At 34.6% G+C, this 23,177-nt stretch overlaps 1 protein-coding gene across 1 annotated transcript; it reads right to left on the bottom strand.

Moving 5' to 3' along the window:
• Nucleotides 1–14,722: 14,722 nt before the first annotated feature.
• LOC149413587 (uncharacterized) lies at nucleotides 14,723–22,691 on the bottom strand. The gene is made up of 6 exons (XM_089644620.1): nucleotides 22,585–22,691; nucleotides 19,588–19,688; nucleotides 17,822–18,038; nucleotides 17,451–17,591; nucleotides 16,367–16,594; nucleotides 14,723–15,167 (listed from the first exon to the last, which is right to left on the bottom strand). The coding sequence occupies exons 1-6, from the start codon at nucleotides 22,624–22,626 to the stop codon at nucleotides 15,054–15,056; spliced, it is 843 nt and encodes a 280-aa protein (XP_089500746.1). The 5' UTR covers nucleotides 22,627–22,691; the 3' UTR covers nucleotides 14,723–15,053.
• Between the last annotated feature and the right edge of the window lie 486 nt (nucleotides 22,692–23,177).

The raw sequence follows: 23,177 nt of genomic DNA, 5'->3' as shown, positions 1-23,177 counted from the left end.
TGACACTAAAAAGGAAGTTAAATAGTTAGTGAGGTTTTTATTTACAACTAATCATGTGAACAACTTTGGTTTCTCCAATCCCCAACCAATGCAACGTCTTTGGCCCGAACAGACTCAACTCGCCTCGTATACGACTTCTTTCAATTCTAAGAGCTTCGTTAGATTATTTGAGCTTCGTTTGTTAATAATCCAGTAATTTTGCATAACAAACAACATTATTAAAAAAGAGGCGTGTTGCCGAAACTTATCTGATACTATGGAGGCCTCGATAAAATTTGTCCATCGGCCGTCGGAACATTTCTTATTAATTGTTGTCCGTGCTCGCAAATATCGCTAGCTGACCATAAATGACGAATTTAGTCTATATCGTATTGCTGTTGGCTTTGTCGATCGATCGTGCTAGACCTCCAGTATAGAAATCTTATTTAAATTGGCGTTTTCTTTAAAATCGGGAAATATCACACTGATACACAATAAATCATGAACTTTGCAACTTCGTTAGAAATCAATAGCTAAAATCATAAAAAAATACTACAAGGACGGGTTGTTTCGGAGTTTTGAACAATTCTTAAAATTTCAACGTTCATTTTCGGATTCTGTAAAAGTCCTATTCCAGTTATGTTATTATATCATAACAGGCTAGTTGCTTGACAGAACAGAAATTGAAAAAATCTTTCGCAGAACTTGAAAATTAACCTAGAAATTTGAAGAATTGTTCAAATTCTCCGAAACAACCCGTCGCAGTTGTTTTGAAGAAAATCAAATGTAACATTGTCATCAAGTATTTGATTGACATTTTAGAGATTCCCGTTGAACGCTAATTTTTGGAGCGTTTTAGCTTTAACTTTCGGCTTAACAACATGATAGTTGTCCTCTTCTGCTGATCATAACTTGTTCAAAAGCTGAAAGGCACTTAGGGGGTTTTTCACTATCTCTGATTATGTTCTGACCAAGCACTAATCCGCGGATTAGTCATTTTTTTCGTTTTCACTATATCTGAATAACGCTAACGCTCGGGTTAAAGTTAGATTTGACTAATCAGTGCTCGAACTTCACGTTAGGCGCTATTCCTCGAATCAAAGATGGCGTCAAAACATTCCGAGTTTAACAGCTGAGAAGTGAGTCGAATTTTGTAGAATGAATTTGAATGCTTGTATGATCCATCCTGAATTATTTGATTGTGTTCAAAATAAGAAACAATGTATTAATTCGACACGAATCTATCTAAAATGACCTGATAATCAACATAACATAACCAAAAAATGCACACTTCGCGGTGTGCGGACTGTGACGCATGACAGCCGTGGCAGTAGATGGAGAAACTGCAAACATTTTGCGATGTTGCCAGACTATTTCGAGTGTTATCTATCCGGCAGCTCGAAACAATGGTGAAACGGTCGCCGTTGAATAACGAAGTTATTCTGAACTTTAAAGCCAGCCAACGGATAGCTATTCAGATATTTAGCCAGACATAGTGAAATACCCCCGAATTGGCATTTAACTGTAACCTTTTAGCTGTGAAAAAATCAAAATGGCGCTGAGTGGCCAATTGATAACATTGTTACAATTAAATTTCTATAAAACAAACCAACATTAGTTTTTAAATGTCAATTGTAAATTTCATAGATCTTGTCCTGTATTTTTATGCGTACCTATCAAAATAGATCATATTCATATTGTGTCATTATGAGCTAAAAACATATAGGTAAATTAATTTTATGAACGATTTTTTTTATGATTTCCGTATGCCAATAGAAAAAATATTTCACGTGATTTTTTCTCAGCCAATTAAAAAATCGTGTAAGTGACCCATTGCCAACAAAGCTATTGGATCTGCCTTTTTTTATATTAACTCCACACAGGAGGCCCTGAAGAAAATAATTTCCCTCGGGGCCTATGTCATCTTTGGGGATGCTGTGTGGAGGGTCTTTTGTGGAGAGGAAGGAGTGAACATGGGTCTTGAAGTGTCCCATGTTGTAGGAGGGAGGAAACACAGAGGCCGGCAATTCGTTCCACAGCCGAGCTGCTGAACTTAAGAACGAATCCTGTCTGCCTGTTCTAAGGAACTAAATTAGAGAGTTATTTTTTAAAGTCAGTATTTGTAAAAATAATATTATCTATAACATCAGCCATATATAAGTGGGTAAGTATGTACGTACATATAAGTATACATTACCAGCAGCCAAATTAAAACCCAAAAGATGTTGAGCCATCGAAATTTTTAAAACATAATATTAGACAGTACAACACTTAAGTTGTAATCAATATCTCACTTTTCATCTAACTAAATAATCATTTTGCATATTAAATATGAGCTACTTATAATATTAGTATCATAAAGAATTAATTTAAAAATGACTACTTACTCAAATGTCTTAATCGATAAACATTTAAAGTAGGCTCTCGTTCCACAAGACTCTCAAAAGGAAAAATAATAAAGTAAGTCACATTGATTGTTGAAATAAGAATAAGAATATAATCAATGTTACTATTCAACAATATCCCATTAAAATACCCACGGACAAAGATCATTATCCACTCAAGCGACTTTTGGCATATTATGCCAAGTTTCAAAAAAATTTTGAGCGATCGATTACCATAATGTGCCAAATTTATAGAACCTAAAAATATGGGATAAACGGGAAAATCTAGCCCCGTTCAAACAACCCACTAGAATAACCAACTAATAATTTATTATCAAACATAACGTTTCGGTCTGAATCAAAACAAAATGAACACAAAATTACAAAACTTAATAATATAACGCAATACTATTTAAATTACATTATTTTAATATATCTGCATTTTTGTTGTTGTTGTAATTTGTAAAACATTGCTATTCTGATCCGCAGCATTACACATATGTACAACATTTTTACTAAAAGCACTAAGCCTTATGTACAGGGTTTTCCAATAAAAGGTGTTATTTTGAATAGCCCGCTATTTCGGTAGATGTTACTTTTGAAGCTGTAATTTTTTGACATTTGACAAGGAGAAACTACGCCATTAATAAAAATGGAACGATACGCGCTTCAACAATGCATTGAAATTATTAAAATTCACTTGAGTGAATCAAATGCGAATCATCTTGAGTGATGAGACCCATTTCCACCTCGGTGGCTTCGTCAACAAGCAAAATTGTCGCATCTGGGGCTCGGAAAACCCAAGAGTTATTGTTGAAAAGCCTCTCTATCCTCAACGTGTGACTGTTTGGTGCAGTTTATGGTCCGGCGGAGTCCTTACTTTTTCGAAAATGAGGCTGGAGCAACAGTTACCGTGAATGGATTGCGCTATCGAGAGATGATTAATGATTTTTTATGGCCAAAATTGGATGATATTGATCTGGACAACGTTTACATTCAACAAGACGGCGCTACGTGCCACATAAGCAACGAAACCATTGATCTTTTACGATTAAATATCAAAATAACACCTCCTATTGGACAACCCTGCATAACCCATTTACAGTACCTACCCTCAATTCTTACCTTAAACTATCACAGTCCTTAATCTAAACGCTATGCAATATATTTTTGTATCACCTTGCACAACTGTTAACTGAATAGAAATAAATAAATTTTCAATTAATACGAAAATATAAAAAGGCTGTACGAAACTGGCTGCCTCAAGGAGATATCACAAAAAAAAAACGTAAAACGATAACCTTATTGTATAAGGATCTCTCCACTGTTACGTCTATGTCGTATATATTATTAACCCTTTGGAAGGCTGTGGTAGAATAGCAACCACATTATATTTCATCATTTGCAAACGTGCAGAAGCAGTTTCCTTACCACAAAATGTCACAATGTATAGCTACAGACAATGGTTATTAGTTATCAATGTTACTCTGTGTCAGTTGCTGTTGAGAATTTCGGAGTGAGCTGTCAATGTTACTCTGCGTCAGTTGCTGTTGAGAATTTTGAAGTGAGCTGTCAATGTTGCTCTGTGCCAGTTGCTCTTGAGAATTTCGCAATTTTGTCGTGTTTTGAATGAAGTTTTTCCAGAATGTCGATAAGTGTGTAATTTGAATAGTTTTGAGCTAATCTCTTAGCGAAAGCCTCCTAATGTATTTTATTTTAATCTTTAAATGTAGGTACCTGAAAAAAAAGATTTTTACATTCAATATTATTCCATTTTTATCATTATGTATAAAAAATACAAGAACACATCATTTTTAAAAATGGTCAAAGTAAAAAAATAACGAATATGCACCATTGCTTCTGGTCCTTTTCAAAATATGTAGATAATTGCAGCCTCTAGCAGGCCTTTCAAAGGGTTATCTCACGTAATTATTAAGTACTTATCACTACTAAATCACTTAGAAATAAGCATATACCATTTAGGACGTAGAAATCATATTTTCATACCAAAATAAGAAATATTTCTGCACTACCTACTGTAGATTGAAAATATAAAAATATATTGCTTAATTTCTAAGCTTTGCCATATCAACATATGAATACAAGGTGTACCTGGCAAAATTAACGTGACCAGAGACTCCTGACAGAGATTTTGGTCTCCGGCGATATTTTTGTTGTTTTTTTTTACATGTAGCTTATACTCCATCAAACACTGTAGTCATTTATACTAAATAAAAGTGTTTTGTTCACAGTTCTGTTTTAATTTATAGCACCCAAATAATTAAAGTAAATACAAATGTAATAAGTAGTGAAATTATATATTATTGACTTTAGATGTCGCCGCCTCTGTTCTAAAACCAAAAACGCCGTTCTGTTTAGAAAAAGAATGATTTGGCCATTTAAAAATTAAATTGTCGGTGATTTAATTTTCTCCGTTTGTTAAATTACGATGGAAATAGGAATCAGAAAAAAATATATCCTTTCTGTCTCGTGAATCATATTAATGTTGTACTTCTAGATTTCGGTAAGAAATTGAATTTATTTTCTGCCAACTCTTCGGGATCATAAAAATCCTACGTCAGTGGATTGGACTTTTGTGCAGATCATTGATTTTTCTCATAGACATAGTAGACAGGAAGATCGGGATGAGGGGAACAAACCATGTTGCGAGGAGCTGGGAAGTGACCTAGTCAATAAATGTATCCCACACTTTTGAGGCAACTCGGATTCTATCGAGTTTGCTTTCTCATTGTCTGATCAGACTATCAGATCGGAAGAACCAAATACACGTCCGATTCTTTGTGATCTCAGCAGTCTATGATCTATCTAGCGAAACTCTATGATCAGCAAAAAATATAATCTATTGCATCCTCATCATGATAATGTTATTATATAGTTATGAAGGTATTTAATTTTTTTTTATTAATGTGACAGTTCTTTCGTCGTTCAATGCCATTTTCAAACTGTGGTTAGGCCACGATGAGACTACTTATTTAATTTATTTTGCAATTGGCCTTGAACGCCGAAACAGCTGTCACAAAATTAAATATTCTTGCAGATATGATTTACATTAAATAAAAAAAAAATAACGGAGTTCCACGAAATAAAAATAATAATTAAGTTACATAGGAATTGATACTTGTTTATTTTTACTTCCAGGGTACGCTAGCAGCTCGCTTGGCCAAGAGAAGAATATGTACGAAGCCCAGCGTATTTATTGGCACCGCAGTGAGCCCGAAGAAAAAATATACCTACTACAACAAGATTTTCCACCCTGAAACATTGCCGCGTCAACTTAAAATGACAAGAGTTTAATATCCTCCATTTCAATTGCCCTGATGAATCAGACTCCTCCACTCTTCACGGTCCAACCTTGCGTGGATAATTGGGGAAACCAACGTCAGTTGCCCTCCGTGCTTATTTTATTTTCATTTGTCTATAATGTACACAACAGACAGGGGTTAACACAAAAAAATTAACTTAAAAAGTTTATTTTATAATACATAATACATATTTTTTTTGGTTTGACTGAGGATTGAACTTTCCTCCCCAAAGACTGGAGACAACAATGCTAACGACTAAGCCAAATTCTATTTGGATAGTACCGACATTTATTTTGTATATAACCTATTGTCAATTTTTATTTAATTTTCAATCAATTTCAGAAGAATGCGTATATGCGCGCGTGTGTGTGCATGAGTACCACCAAAAGTAGATAGAACGTATTGTCATCGACAATGAATCTACCTGCCGAGTTTCAGCTCGATCGAATGTCATGAAGTGGGTTAATTTTCACTTACAAGATTCCACTTCATTCATTCATTTAAATAAGAAAACAATTCTAAAGAAATAACAAAGATTGAACAGCTACCGTCCTATAACGGTGTACAATAATATGTAAGATTAGAACAATAATATGTAAGAATAAAACAATAATATATAAGAATAAAACATAACATGTAAGAATAAAACAATAATATATAAGAATGAAACAACAAAATGTAAGAATAAAACAATAATATGTAAACAACAAAAACAAGACACTAAAAATATGATGAAATAATGTGAGAACATATGATTGGTTCAATGTTCTTGTTGTAAAGTTCATACAAAACTTAAAATCGGATTTGAGCAAAATAAAAATATACAAATACCCCACCAAACTGAATAATATTTTCTTTATCAAAAGGTATGGTAAATATCGGGTACAGATGTGTGCAACTTATTATTATGGAGTCATATTCATCATCCGTGTTTTAAATTATAAAATATACGTATTTAAATGATCCAATTTTTCATGATTTTACAAGTTTGACATTTTTTTAATTTTAATTTTATTTATTTTTTAATTTACGGGGTAATGCTATTGATGTATTATACTAGATTAGCCCTGTTTAGTTAAATTCATTTAAAAAATAACCTCACGTAGAAGTAATTGCACATTACAACTCTCCATCGAATTCCGCAGCCTCGTTTGGAAAGCCTAGATAATATAAATACATGTAACCATACAATGTGAAAAAGAGCACAAATATGTTCCTCAAATCTCATCATGTAGTTTGTTCATTTGTCAGTCAATAGAGAAGCCCCAACAGCGTAAGTCACAAAGATGGAGATGAACTTAACAACCCAACTCTATTTAAACTCTTTGTACAAGCGTTCAAACTCGTAAGCGAAACCATGGAGAATTTGTTGTCAGAGGTGTTGTAATATGGACATAAAGCTAAAAAGAAACACTTTCAGTAAATTTTATGTGCTGAATCAGGAAAAGGATAAATAAATAACACAAAATGATTTTAATTTATTTTATTTGTGTTTTTGAATTCTGTACATGTCATATAGAACCAAAAACGTATACATTTTTACTATTGTGCATAGGTTTTTTTTTAAATTTAAAAAAAAAATTTAGATATATAAATTTATTTATTTAAATTTTAGATTTATATAGAATGGTATACAATTATTGAAGAAAGCAATCACTTTGTGACGTGACATCATTTTTTTTTCTTTTATGCCCAGCCGGGCTTTTCCATCCTTTTTAAAACAGAATATATATATCGCCATTTAGGCTACTCAGAACGAGAATCGACGCCGAAAAAATCTAAAAGACGACTGGTCGCCAATTAGGCTACTTCAAAACATCAATTTTAACACGTAAAAACATCAATTTTAAACATGTCCCACCTAACTGCAAATTTGGCTACTCTAGGCTACATTATGTATGAGAAACGGCGACATTAGGTCAAGATCCGTTGGCAACACTGGTACTGACGTTTATACATTCCGAATGAAGAAAAACGAACATTTGCGCTAGTCTCACGGAATTCCGAATACGGAAAACGAATTCGGAAATCGAATACGGAAAACGTATGTATGCGGCCAGCCTAAAAATTATGGAGACCAGAACAACACAACACATCATTAAATAATTATACTACGATCATTAAATGAAAAGTTATTTTATTTTCAAACACTTTTTTAGAATTAAAACATTGTGTCAACTAGTTTTGGTTATATTCAACCTTCTTCAAGATAGCATTATTGAAAACTAATCTAAGAAGTAATTATGTGAATTGTGCAGAGATGAGATTGAGTGGGAAGGAAATGGACGGTCTAAGCATAAACGAAACATGGAACCACGTAAAAGTGAGTCTATGTGCATCTGCTAGAGAGGTGTGTGGAATATGTAAGTACGCAAGGTAGGAAGAAAGGTGATTCTTGGTGGGATGATGAGGTTAAAGCACTGGTTTCAGAGGAGAAGAAAGCATGGTTATATCTGATAGCGGCTCACAGTGCTTCCAGTGAAGAGAGAGATCGAGCGAAAGATAAAGAGAAAAGAGTAAGAGTTGGAGTCCAAGAACGAAAAAAACGCTTGAAAGAGGAATAGGGAATCAAAATGACAGACCACTTCCAAGAAAACATTAAACTGTTTTAGAAGGAAGTCAAAAGGTCCTGGAGTGGTCCAGAAAACGGAAGCATGACAGTGATATCGAAAGATGTAAAAAGGTTGACGAATGACGAAGAAATAAAAGAGGGATGCATGAAGTATTTTGAGGAAGTTTTTGAGAGTAACCCGAGTGACACTGATTCCACCGGAGAATCTGATTTGAATGATGATGGGGCGAATGTTGCCGAAATCGGCATGGATGAGATAAAAAAGATCGCTTAAATGTACAAAGAATGTAAAGCTTGGTTTCGACATTATTGCTGCTGAATATTTTAAAGGAAATAGCCGTATAATTTTCACATGGTTGTGCAATCTTTTTAACCGATGTTTGAAGTAGGGTTACATGCCTTTAGATTAGAGAAGGGCTGCGATTATGCCGTTATACAAAGGTAAAGGATCACGTATGGAATGTGGGAATCATAGGACTATTAGCCTGCCAAGTTCAGTTGGCAAGCTGTATGGTAGAATTTTGATTGAAAGGGTAAGAAAGGAAACAAAGGATAAAATATGGGATGTGCAAGGTGCTTTTATGAGTGGAAGAGGGTGCATGAACCAGATCTTCTCAATGCGTATGCTAGCTGAGAATTTTCTGGCAAAAAACCGGAAACTTTTCTGTGCCTTTGTAGATCTACAAAAAGCTTACTCCTGAAGAGAGTGTTGCGAACTTAGACAGTTTATTTCCAACCTTCACGGCCTGTAAGCAATTGGATAGATAGGATGTCAGCCAATTTTTGATGTCGGAATTCAAAAGAAATGTTTCGTCTAATCTCTTAATGAGGAAGTCATGATCAATCGTGTCAAACAAGAGTTAAGTCTGACAGCATACGAAAGAGTCCGGTTTCAGTTGAGTGGAACTTTCTGTATGCAGATTAACGATTGGCGAATAATTTATTTGAATTATGACTGGTTATTGGTTCAGCAGCAATTTTCTCCAGGATTTTTGATATGATAGGTATGTTTGAAACGGGTCTATAATTATAAAATAATGTGTAAAAACAACACTCGGCGAAATAGAAGTACCTAATCGATCTTTCCATAGGGTTAATTTTAATTATTTCTGATGAAAGTATTACTAAAACCTCAAATGTTTCTAGGGGGACCCTTCGGAAAGATACTAATTCATCGTGTAGAAAAATCGAGGGAATTTCATATCTAATTAACGTTTCGGCATAACAAATTAATAGATATTAACTTCAAAATATATTTTTTTTAAGTTAACGAGAAACTTGTTATAATTCGGTAGAAATTGGGTGTGCAGGGGCTTAATAGCACCTACAAATGATAATCACCTGCCTTCATCGACGATATATTTGTGGAATTTGGAAGGTAGTTATTTTTTAAACAATTATTAATCATAATGTATGAGACGCCTAATCTAGTCGTTTAAATATCGACGTGGGTGACCGGACAACTCATTAAAATGATAATTCAACACACCTTTAAAAAGTGCTAAAAAGTTATAAAAAGTGATGAAACAAAAACTAGGTTAAATAGGTTACATAAGTAACTATAGGTGTGTTGAATTGACATTTTGATGAGTTTTCATGGAACCATCGACGTGTGCAGGTGAGGTATTTCAAACAGATTTTATGAACATTTTCATCGATTTCAGAGACTACCAGGAAATCAGGACCCGAATAAAGTGTACATTAATAAGTTATTATCAGGACAGGATTTATGGTTTTGACGGGATTTTTGGAGTCAGATAAAAGAAGAAGATATTTTACTTATGGACCGATGAACAAAAACACGCTAACACTAACCATTGCTTACTTTGAGCTGTAGATATAGTGCTTTGACCTTATTTTTACCACACTGCCACAGAATAAATCAACTGATAGAAGTATCTTATGGGCTTATATTTGTGCTCAAATAAAGGTCATTTGAGCATACAGAAGAAAGATCAAAAAATTTCGAAAATTTTGAATTTGAATAATTTTCATTCAATTCCATTGGCCTAGGAGTTGAAAGGTTTTTCGCAATTTTCATAACATCGGTTTTTTTTCAAGTCGGTATAAATCACACTTCTAGATTATCTGTTCAGCGCTACTCCACATGTTTACGGTTGTTTACCCTAAGACAAATGATTTATGAATTGTTTTTGTTACTATACAATCAATACCTATTTGCTTTGCGACAATCCAGATGCTAAAAAAGTAGTTCGAAGGCCTAGATATTAGTAATATTATACGTGTTGTCTTTGTTTTTTAAAGAGGATAGTTTTTTATTATTAAACTTAATTACTGTTTATGTTAGTGGTACATCTGTGCTCTCTACTGTCATCAGGAGATCGAGGGCTTTCAAAATGTCAAATGTTTTAGGCGGGATTCATTTACGAGTTAAGTTTTAAATATCGCTCTTATAATTCCATACCAGATTATTTGTCCATTTTAGATTGATTATCAATAATTACTAACATCAACATCCCTCATCGCTCGATTAATATGTATCCATACTGATAAAATCAGGTAATTTACGTATACGAGTATTTCGGAGAGATGGAAAAACGTAATAAATCACGTAAACGTCATATTTGACATTTTTTACTGCTAAAATAGGAACTACTCTGCGGCTTACCAAAGCTTAAGCCTTTGAGCTTTGAGTGAGGAATGTACCACATGGCTAGGATACGGACCGAATGATATACCGGGTCATAATGGTTTTTGGCATAGTATTTCCTTTCCATTGTCAAATATTAAAATCATTTTCAACTGATTCTATTATTTTTTAAATACTTATTTTTACCTTGCCTCGGGATTCGGAAATTAGGAGTCGTTTTCTCAGGCTCTATGGGACCAAACCAACCGAAACCTTGGATTAATGATTCAAAGAGGGTTACTTACCTTTCCTAACCACCACTACCTATTTAGATAGATACCATTTGAAAAATGGAACAGAAAGGGAAACATCGAATTCTTTTGTTTTGAGCGGGAAGAATCAAAACGATTTTCTTGGATGTTGGTTGGTATTGTTTGTGGTGAAGAAAATATCGCATTTAAAAGAAAAATAATCTCTAACAGAAAAGTGACAACATATGGATGCAGGATTAACCGGCTAAGTATTGTCTGGTTTAATCATTTATATTTCTGGTTTGAACAAAAATCTTCAAAGAAAATTGAAATTACGATATGACATTTTATGAAGTTGACCTGGCTAATAATCATCAACTCACCTTGTGGAACACAATGTGGACTCAGTGGACCCTCTATAAACCAACTAATGAGTTTTTTAACTAAGCTTCCTTACATCCCACCTATTTACAATTCCTTCAAATAGTAGTTCTGTGAACAGTAGACCTCGCATCCAACTAAAGTTTGTTTCTAAATTTATTTTATTTAATATTTCAAGTTTTATTTGTTGGTCCTTACCTACCTACTTAATTTACTGACCATATTGTATTATGCAAAATCAAAAAGGGAATTATAAAATTTGTCCAAAGAAACGTCACTACTTATCTCAATTTTCATTATTATTTATTTTGGCTTTCACCCATGATGTGATCTTGGCCACACACAATTAACTTTTTTTTCAATAAATAATACAGCAAATGACGGAATATAAATATACAAATGACTATAAAACGTAAACATAACATACCGTAAGATGTATAAACATAATATAAGATAGTTAACATAAACTAGTAAATATTAAATCAATGAATTGGACCAATTTAGGAGGAATGCTAACCGCAAGAAACATTTCTTTTATAATGTGAATATTTACATTTCCGTATGCTCCACAGAAGTCTAAAAATACTGTAATACAAAAATACTGCATCTATAACAAGAGAAAAAAGGTTGTCAAAGGTACTTTTAACCTATCCAAATCCAAACTGGCAAGGGGGAATCATTTGATTTTTCTCTACAAACCAGTCTAATCTCATCATTCTTTCAGATACTTTGCTGTGTGTGTTGAAGAGAGAGAGTTATCGGTCTATAGCTTGGGCTTAGACTTGGATCTTTGCTAATTTTACAAATTGGACTGAATGGAATTATTGGAAGGAAGATATTGATGAGATAGAGAAAGTAGGTAAGGATATTGTCATCAGTTTGGCGGATGGAAATGGTTAGGCTTTCATCCTTGCCCGGAGCTGAGTCTTTTAGGTCTTCCGTGGCTCTTTTTAACCCGTCTATGGAAAATGGAGCATCTAACCACGATGAAGAATTTGGGGTGTAAGATAAAACAGGTACTTTATCAAGATTAGGAGATGAGGGGGAGCTATTTTGTTAAGAAAGTCAGAAATCAAATTACCTAAATTGCGAGATGACTTCGGCAGGGAAAAGGAAAACCTAAACCTGCTAATCGTGGACCAAACCTCCCCCGCCGGAGAAGCCGGGGATATATTAGTACAGAAATTATGCCAGCTGTGTTTTTTTTTAAACGGGATGCTTATTTAGAAACATCTTGAGCATTCTTGGCTTTCAAGAAATTTTCTATTGTCCTGTTGGCATTGTTATGAAAATAATTACTTTTGTTTTATAAATAATTATTTTCCTAACTAAAGTTAATAATGTTTCATATTACCCCGGGTAAATTGCAGTCAGTTCATTATAATCGACTGGCTATGTATAGTTTCATCTTTTCTCCGGAAATAGTTTAAGATTTGATCTACAGAGGGTTATTGGTCGTTCGGGTGACTTTTTGGGAACGCGCTGACAGGCCACGGCACGTTACCGACTGGTCACCAAAATGTGGATTATTTATTAATAAAGTGTAACGGATCGGTGTTCAATTTAGAAGTATTATGTGATCGTTAAGTTTACAGCCGGTCGAGGAGCGACCGCGCTGATTTAATTGTCTTATCGGGAAATTCAAGTTCGGAATTCCGGTTATAATGGCGGGCGGTGATACCGTCAATGTAACATTCATATCCGATAGATATTAAAGTCATCCGACTACGTTCGAGCTACACAGCGGAGGAAAAAACGTCACATCGCACTACCGTATCTTCGTGTCCGCTTATTTGTGGAATTTGGGGATTCCACCGACCTCATGTCGAGGGTCACCGGGACCAGGTGGTCTGCATCCACGCGCACTCCAGCCAAAGGGAGGAAAGAGCTACGAGACCAGACGCTGATGCCATGAGGAGGGAGATGGAGGGCTCCTCAGGCCCGTGGAGTCTCCATCCCGTTTCCAGGAACCCGAATCGTCGCATCGAGTGATCTTAGGTACTAGATAGGTAGCTCAGGTGTAGAATTGGTCCACAGGTATGTGTTTAAACCCAGGTATATTAATTAATAAATCTTTAATATCAATCCACTTCTATTTTCTTTATTATGATTCCAAAGCTCTAAGTAATGTAAAAAACAGTGCCCATCCCTGATGATGATGATTCTCAGACTCTACCACACTGTTCAGCATACTTTGTCTTCACTGGCATAGTTTGGCGTCCAAGTTTCCGTCAAAGGAAATGAAGCTGTTCACTGTGCAAATTGATTTCATCTATGTACCATATCTTATATTACCTACAACAGGTATATTACCTACCCCACAATAGCAAAGATTGCGTAGCAACCTTTCCATTTCGCGTAGCAGTATTATCCTCTCCTTCAGCACTCAAAGGCATTCTTTTTGCCTACAGGGGATGATTTCAAAATATACTTGTCAGCAAATTTTAGAATGGAATCAGACCAATATTTGTAAGAGGAGGTGCAGTTATATGAAAAAGAGGTAGGCAGGGTGAGGGTATGACCCTGGGTAAATTCTCTGAAATGGGACCAATCGCCCTTTTTATGATAAATTTTGTCTTTCTTTTAAAGAGGTTAGTATCTAACCGTTGAGCCAGATTTACAATAATTGAATAGTGGTCACTGCCGCAGGGCTCTGATGAAGTTCTCCAGGAAATAAGTGGATATATACTTTTATTCACCGCACTAGGGCTCTGCCCAGGGAGACTTGACCTTGTCGGGGATCCATAATTTAGAAGGCACATGTTCAAGGAGTCCATAAGGTTAATTATTTTATTTCCTGAGGGATCCGTTGATGAAGAACCCAAGAGTGGGGAGTGGGAATTGAAGTCACCCAGAATGACCAGAAGAGAAGATATTATTTTAAGCATGTGGGTCCTTAATGAAATGTTATATGAGGTAGAAGGGGGTATGTAGGGCATACAAATGTAATATTAGATACAGTAGCTGCCACTAATTAGAAGGATGAATTTGGGGGTTTAATGGAAATAAAGGTGAAGGACAGGGAGTTTTTGATTAGAAGGGATGTACAACCCTTTCCATCGATGCGGTCGTCTCGCAGACAATGGTAGCCACTTATCTTGAAGAGCTGAGACGGTTTCAACCAACTCTCAAAGATGGCAACAATATAAATTAAAATTATGTGTTTAATTTTTATGACGAAATTTTTCATTTCAATGATAATCTTCATTATTCTCGTTTGATTGAATTTGACAACATTAATAAAATCTTGAATATCTTTTTAATTTAAATTCATTCATGCACAAACATAATACAATTTAAAGTATACATACACAGTGAAAACTTCCATGGATTTTACAAAAGGTTATTTTGGTGACTTAATCCATAATTTTTATTTTCACCCAACCGTCGTCAACACGTTGATGTAATCAGACTTTTGTTTACATTTACATAGTTATAACATTATATAAATTCGTTTTTTGCCCTGAATTTAAACAAAGAATAATCATGTCAGTATTAAAACATAATATAATTCGGCACAATCAAAGTAATGTGCTATGTGGGAGTGTCGTCGAACAAACGTTTTGACGAAGCTTAGAGGTTAACAAATACAGCTTTCAGATTTTCAGCGGCAACCGTCAATTTCTTAAGTCTCTTGGGGCAGCAATTCGGGGGAATCTTCCCAGGGCATGCCTTAAATCTCGCCACCTGAAATAAAACAAAAAAATGTTTTTACAGAGATACTGTTCCGTTCTGATTTTTGTCATTTTTGTAGTTACGTCACATCAGTACGTAACTATACTGTTGAATCTGAATATCTCGATTTTTCTACAAGTCATTGATCAATCTCCATTTTCTCAACACCCAGAAGATATTTACCGTAGTAAAAGACGCCATAATTCAGTAATTCGCCGTTTTGGAAAATGATTAATTCAGTGTTTTAAATATGTTGTCGATCGATTTCGTTCTTTTCAATGCGTGAAAAGAGATACCGACGTAAATCTGAGTACCTGCTGATATTAAACCGCCGAGAGATACCGCCGTTAAACATAATTGTTTGCAACAAGGGAACGCCGTGTATGTGTGACCATTGATTCATGTTTAAAGTGACTTATAATTTCATTTATCGAATGTTATATGGTACCGACTCATTTGAATTTCAATACATGTGCTGGCCGGGACATTTAATTACATCGCGATTCTACCAAATTTCATGTCTCCTAAGAACAAAGAGAGGTTCTTCCTCTGGAAAACTCCTTTATTTGACCAATTACGGTGACGAAACCTAGAGCGCCATTGTATAGATACTCACAGATAAAAGATATAAGGGAGAAGAGACGGGCCACGAACATAATACTAGTGGTATAAGCATAACAGTCCGGCAAACATAGTTAAGACCGCAAGTCACATCTACGCACAGTGGCGCCACGCCTTTGTTTATACTACTATGTAGTTACCTAGGTAGATATAACCGGATAGGTATCCAATTTTAAACACTGAACTTCTAACACTTTTGAAGTAAACTGAAGATGAGGACGTCGTAAAAAATATGAAGTTACACCAACACGACAACCAACAGTCAACAAACATAAAGACGAGGTCTACCAACCTGAAATAAGGAAACCAATAAATTCGAAGATTAGGAAATCATCAAGCATGGATATGAGGTTTATAAACATGAAGATGAGTAAATCATAACAATTATGAATTAACACCAACAAAAAAGTACATTCTACCATGAAACAAGAATTCCTGATGATGATGTTCAAAATTGTATGCGTAACAAATGAACCAACTTGACCTGCTATTTAGATATAATTATCATATTACAACTTAATTAAAACTAATTTACTCAAACGTTTTGAAACGTCACAGTAGTGGTCTTAAGCAGTTAAATAGTTGGTTACCTGAATAAGCTCGTCAGACTCCATAATTTTGGCGAATATATCGATGCACAGCTTTGTCGCGGAGCCAACAGCACCAACGGATATACCAACATCAACGGGGTTCGCAGACTTGTTGAGATTTTCAATGAGGGGCTTCAAGGAAGGTGGAAGTTCAAAGTCGGGATGGTCCAGAATGTTCTTGAAGGAATCATCACTCAGCTCACAGGTATCGAATTTTGTGTCGTCTTTCTAAATGTTTTGATTTACATTGTTTATTTATATTTTACGCCCATACGGGCTTCTACAAACATGTGAAAATATGTAGAGAATAATCCAGTGGCAAAGTAATGAAAATTAAAATTTGAATTTAAAATTATCTGCACGCTGAAGAATATTATAATAGTAACCTTAATAATTTGTATTATTGTGGTATGTTATTATAGCCTTCTTGTAACTATATTCCGTGCAGTTGCACAATATCTACAATTTCTGCGAAATTGATAAACTAAATCAGGATCAGTTGTTACCCATGTTGTAAGAAATGATATCTAAGCCGAAATTAAGAAAATAATATATTCAGTCTCTGAAAGCAAAATATTTCTAAAACTTTTGAACCTGTGATGATGAAACATGAATTACTATAAAATTAAACTGAACTCAAATCTAATTGAGCACGATACAACTGTAAGATTACTAAGATCTCAAAAAGTGCAAATTATGTTTGGAGGGATCATCTCTAAGGTGCCTTGGTACAATTGTGCGACGCACCCCTAAATATAACGATCTTTTTTACATGCAAACCTTAAGGTCTACTACTATTTTAGGTTTTCACTTTATTCCGGCTCTATGCCACCGAATAGTTTGATATTATGAACCACCAAGGGCATTCATAGAATATGATTATCAACTTCTAAATTTGACGAATTGTTCAAATTCTGTGAAACAACCCGACTTAGGAATGTTTTTCGGGAGATGATTCTATGAAAAACTATTGATAGCCTATTTTTGGATGCCAAGTTCTTCCAATTGGAAAAACTAATAATGCTTCTGGATGTCCACGCAATCCTGTTAGGTTGGTGTACGTGTAAAACTTTGGGTTAGGTACCTTAATTTCATCGACTGGACACTCAGCGGACTTCATACCAGAACGGACGGAGGAGTCAGTTGCGAGAATGCACAACTTAACCAATTCATCAACGGCCTTCTCTTGTTCTGCTGGACAACCACTCAGAGTACTTTCCACAAGCTAGAAACAAACATATTAAAGTCAGTAATTACGATATAATTGAATTATATGTACCAAGCAAGGCTGACAGACCACAGTGGAATGTTGATAGGAGTGAAAAGTCCTATCGTTGCAACCATCCTATTGTTGCAACCAACTGAATAACTAAGCGAAGGTACAAATTCCTTACGAATTTCATGGAAAAATACAATCGTATAAGAAATAGTAAGTTAATATGCGGTTGTTCATACCCCATTGAAAACGCAGGAGGGAGACGCGGGGAGCACAAGTCCAGCGTAGCTGACCACAGCCCATAGGGACAAAAGGAGCACCAGTGCGTTAATCCTTATCTGATCTTCTACGGGTCTTCTTGTGACTTCCTTGGCCAACCTGATGAGCTCTGTCTTGTATTCCTCTCCAGCTTGGGAGATGCCTTTGGGAGCTTTCCACAGATATTTTATGAGGGTTCTAAAAACAAGAAACAATTTCTTAAGGTTTATCTTACCTGATGGATATGGACACTGTAAAGCTGTCCTATCGTTGACTAAAGGGGGAGGAATCGCAACACTGCTGCCCCAATAAATGTTATACCTACCTGATGGATATGGACACTGTAAAGCTGTCCTATCGTTGACTAAAGGGGGAGGAATCGCAACACTGCTGCCCCAATAAATGTTATTCTTACCTGATGGATATGGACACTGTAAAGCTGTCCTATCGTTGACTAAAGGGGGAGGAATCGCAACACTGCTGCCCCAATAAATGTTATTCTACCGACTTCTCCTGTAAATGGTGCAGGAGAAAAGGTGGAGATATATAACAAGAGAGGTGGTATTTATAAAAAAACTTGTTTGTTTAGTATAGGGAATGGCTGTTTCGGGTAGTATCGAACACACGATTTTAATTGTATTTAATTTAAATTATTAAATACTTAGGTATTACATATATTTACATTAATGGATGAAAATATTATTATTATAGGATTTACTGAAGTTATTTTTAAATATATTTTGCGTACTCAAAAGTGTTTAATAAATTATTTTTTTAAATGTATTAGTAAATGATTACTTTCTTCTCAGAAAAATCCAAGATTCAAAAAGAAAGCGGGAGTAGGGCTCCCGCTATGATGCTATTTTTAGCGAACCTTAAAGGCTGTGCAGGAGGTAAAGAACCAGGTTGTCTTAACCCAAATAAAAAGCCAAATAAGAAAGAGTTGTCAGAAGAGTTCTGTGAAACTGGCATCACATATGCTGAGCCGTCAAGGAAACAGCACTAATCTATTTTTTGAGCACGCAGGTAAATTTTTCAATTCTGCGATTATACGTTAGAATGTCCAGCGATCAGAAGCTATTCTTTTAGAAAGTAAAAGTAGGCTTGCACCAACATTCAAATCAGTTGATGACAGTAAATTCCTGGAAGGTAACATCTATTTTCAAAGACAGCTTGTAGAGCAAGTGAGGGATGGAGTCACTGTAGACATAATTCAGCTACTCTTAGTTGTAAAAATTGTTCACGGAGAATTTGCTGGGGCAGCTCTGATGACTGTGTGGGCCCCTGTGAATAGTGTTGACACAGAAAGATTTTTTAGTCGCTATAATCTTGAATTGACAGATCGTAGAACGAACATGACACACTTTACTGTAGAACCATGTGCCATGTTGAGTTTCAATCAATAATACAATAAACATGTTTCAAGTGTTTCTCTTGCCGACTCCCATTCCTTGGCGTTATTCTATTTAGCCATAAAAGCTAATTTTTTTTAATAATTAATGCTACATTTCTTGAAAATAAAAGCTATGAATGGGTGTCTGTAATTATTAGTTATAAATAGACATTCCTTGTGGAAAATTCCAAATTTTTTGTGAATGTTTTGATTACGCCATAAACCGATAGTTCCTTCTCACCTACCATGAACCTAGCATTTGGGTAGGTCGAGCAGTGTCTTGAACGGTCACCAATACAGTATAACCATTTCGAGCGCCTAGTAAGTGTCACATCTTATATATTTTAAACTCACGGTAAATTCATATTTTCACACTTCGTGGGAGGGCAGGCGCTTCTCTGGGGCCAGCATTGTTGTGGAGTAGATTTCAATGCCGAGAGGCTGCTTAATAACACCTACAATTATAAATATCGTCTGTTTTATCGACGAAATAGTAATGGAATTTGTTAGGTTAGTGTTATGAAATTACTCATCATTATATTTTTTTCGTATCGTTGATTTGTATAAGATGCCGAATCTATTATTTTACACGTCGATGTCTGCCTTCCATATAGTTTATATGAACTGAAAAAGAGTAGCATTGAGGTTAAGAAGTCTGGTTGGCAGGACGTTTGACTTGCAGTTGCAAGCATGAGAGTGTGATTTATGAGAGTAGACGACAGACAGCAAGTAGCAATGTTTGGAAGCTTTTTGTTTTGCAAGGAATCCGCCATATCGTTCCCTATGATGCCAAAATTCTTTAATATCAGTGCCGGCGACCCGGGCGTTTGTTTTTTTTTTAATTACATAGTTTTCTTTACTCGTCTCACTAGACTAAGTGTGTTCAAAGAAGGGTAATTAAAATATTTTTGACGATTTTTTTTTGAAATTACATTTTATATCGAGTATAAACCTTTTTTTACTTACTTCTGTTACATTAAGGATACTTAATGTAACAGAATAGCAGATACTTTTAAGAATATAACAGATACTTTTTTTACTTACTTCTGTTACATTAAGGATACTTAATGTAACAGAAGTAAGTAAAAAATACATCAAAAACATCCAATATATAGATACAATACATCCAAAACTTATTCTTTATCGTATTTAGGAATAACCCACGAAAAGCAGCAAGGCTTTTAGCTTCTTTAACATTTGTCGGTAATTCATTAAAAATTTTAAATCCTTTAAAATAGAGATTATTTTGGGTTCCCGACAAATTTGTTTTTGGAAGTCTAAAATCTCCACAGTTTCTCGTGGGGTAGCCATGTATTCCGAAATTAAAATTAACATTCTTAAATATGTATTTTGTGAGAATCTTATTTTTTTACTTTTTTTTCATTATTTCTGGCTTTCACCCTTCAAGGGTGTTTTTGGCCATCATTTAAAATTATTGAGAAATGAAAGGTGAATTTAAATATTAATTTTATTTAAATAAGCAAATTTCAAAATTATAATGAAAATTGGAGTCGAGTTCAGACTTAGAAGAGATGAGATGTTGAATGGAGGGGAGGCAATTTTAGATAAGGCTTGATAGAAGAGAGGATATTTGTTTAGAGAGAGACAACCAAAAAATATGTGATCTAAAGTTCCCACTTCTAGACCACAGAATGTACAATCTGGGGAGTCAAGAACGTGAATTTTAAAAAGGTGGTAAGGAACGGAACAATGTCCGATCCTCATTCGAATAAGTGAAGAAATTTCTTTTTTGTTCAGAGAGAACGAGGGAATGTTCAAAATTATTTTTGATTATATATTATTTTTTAACTTATTATTGTAAATTATTCGTTTTCTCACACTTAACTTTCCTAGTTTTTTCTGTATAATAATTATCTAAAAATACCTACTACAATTCAATACTGCTCGCATACCTCTATTTTGAATAATTTGCAATTTCTGTATTTGTGTTTGATTGCACAAGAAAGGAAAACTAGAGCAGTAATTTAAATGACATTCTACTATACTATTATAAACTAATTTACTTGTATTTACATCTAATTTATTCCTTTTTCTTCTTAAAAAATTAACAATTTTCTCAACTTATAATTGAAAGTTAGAGTTTAGTGGCTAGTTAAATAATTGGCGATCAGTTTGACACAAAACTCAAGAAATAAGGCCTCTGAAGATGGACAGTGAGATCTGTCTGAAACGTAAGTAGTTAAAAAGTCCTTTTAAGGTGAGGTGGTGAGCTGATATATTGATAATATTTTGTAGATAATTTTCTTAGTGAATAGTTTTTTTGACGTGGAGTAATTTCTTTTCAATCATTAGCTGTTCGGTTGGATGTTGGTAAGGCTTTTTAATCCGATTCTTATTTTTGTTTTGTGTTATCTGCGACTCCTCCCCATTCTGATATTCCATACGTTAGAATACTTTTACAAAGTGCATAATAAATATTTTTTAATTGATTTAATGGCACAATATTTCGCATTGTGTTTTAAATGTTATAAACAGTGTTATCTAATAAAGATAATTGTTGAATTTTACTTGATCCCCAATAAAAGTAATCACTAATCACAATTTTGAAATTTGAATTTGCTCTCCTGTAAATGTGCTATTTTCGAATTTACTCTTTATACAAGTTTAGTAACGATACAATGTGAGTATCGTATCGTAGATCGTATCGTATCGTAAATTTGTATGAGATGCCGAATCTATTATTTTACACGTCGATGTCTGACTCCTATATAGTTTATATGAACTGAAAACATAACATGTTATTTAGAAAGTGAATGAAGTGTGTCCATAACATGTAGTGTTAGTTATTATATATTTCGATGTCCAGATCTTTTTTTTCTGTCAAACACATCAGAAATCTTTTGAACAACCAATTTAAATTATTTGGGGTGATGTAGTTTTTGTTTGTGTTAGGAAGATATTGAATATGTGTGGTGCCAGGTAAGATTGATGTTTATTGCGAAAGTAGACTTGATTTAGGTACTTGAAAAAAATACATATTATAAGCAATAATTAGTCGCCTGAAATATCCATACAAATTAAAAAATATATCTCCCGAATAAAAATCAAAATAATAATAATTGTTGATTGAAGTACTAGTACATATTGAATTATTTATCGTATTGGAAATAAGCCGACGTAGCTCAGTGGTCCAGAGCACCTGACCGGACATTAGAAGGTGTGGGTTCAATTCCCGTCGGCGGAATTTATTTTTACTCGGAAGATATTTTCAATTTGTATGATAATTGTTAAATTTCACTTTGTTATGAACATTGTTATTTTTGACTTTACTCTTTATACGAGTAACGATACAAGGTGAGGGTAAGTTTTTGCATAAAATATTTTACTTACGAATACTATGCCGGTGAACAGAAACACTTTAACACGAATCATTGCTTACTTTGAGCTGTCGATATAGTGCTGTGACTGCTGTGTCCTTATAGCAGGCACGTAATATACTACACTGCCACCGAAGAGATAACCCGGTAGAATTGTATTGGGGACTAGCGACCCGCCCCGGTTTCGCACGAGTTCAATGTACTAATGTGGAGTGATATTATATAAGTATTCGAACGATTTATACACATGTACTTTTCGATCATTTTTTGAATATTTCTGTACTTCTGGCGAAATAAGTTTCAAATGTAACTTTCTGGAGCAGTTATTGGATTGTCTGAGACCTAGGAGTTGAAAGGTCTAGGAGTTGTCGACAACTTTTTATTTTTCAAAATTACACATAAAGATCGCTCTTCTAGGGCACCTATCTGTTCAGTGTACACTTCAGTTCAGTCTTATGTTTATATATGTCCACGATAAATAATAATTAATGAATTATTGCTTTTATAATAATATTTATTGTATTACGTGGTAAACCAGATGTTAAATGTGCTGCAAATAGATTTTTTTAAATCCGTGATAATTTTGAATCAGGTCGCAATATCGCC

The sequence above is a fragment of the Hesperophylax consimilis genome, chromosome 21 (genome assembly GCF_061612785.1).
Source record: "Hesperophylax consimilis isolate HC1 chromosome 21, BYU_Hcon_1.0, whole genome shotgun sequence".
NCBI classification, from domain to species: domain Eukaryota; kingdom Metazoa; phylum Arthropoda; class Insecta; order Trichoptera; family Limnephilidae; genus Hesperophylax; species Hesperophylax consimilis.
The sequence above is the reverse complement of the archived record's forward strand: the minus strand, read 5'-3'. Positions and strand labels throughout refer to the sequence as shown.

What these genes read in the sequence shown, in the direction of transcription:
- LOC149413587 (XM_089644620.1), bottom strand. Translation starts at nt 22,626, where the DNA reads ATGATTCGTGTTAAAGTGTTTCTGTTCACCGGCATAGTATTC. An exon ending in CCTCCTGCGTTTTCAATGGG is followed by an intron (nt 17,592 to 17,821) that starts GTATGAACAACC and finishes GTTTGTTTCTAG; the next exon opens with CTTGTGGAAAGTACTCTGAG. An exon ending in GTCCAGTCGATGAAATTAAG is followed by an intron (nt 16,595 to 17,450) that starts GTACCTAACCCA and finishes CAAAACATTTAG; the next exon opens with AAAGACGACACAAAATTCGA.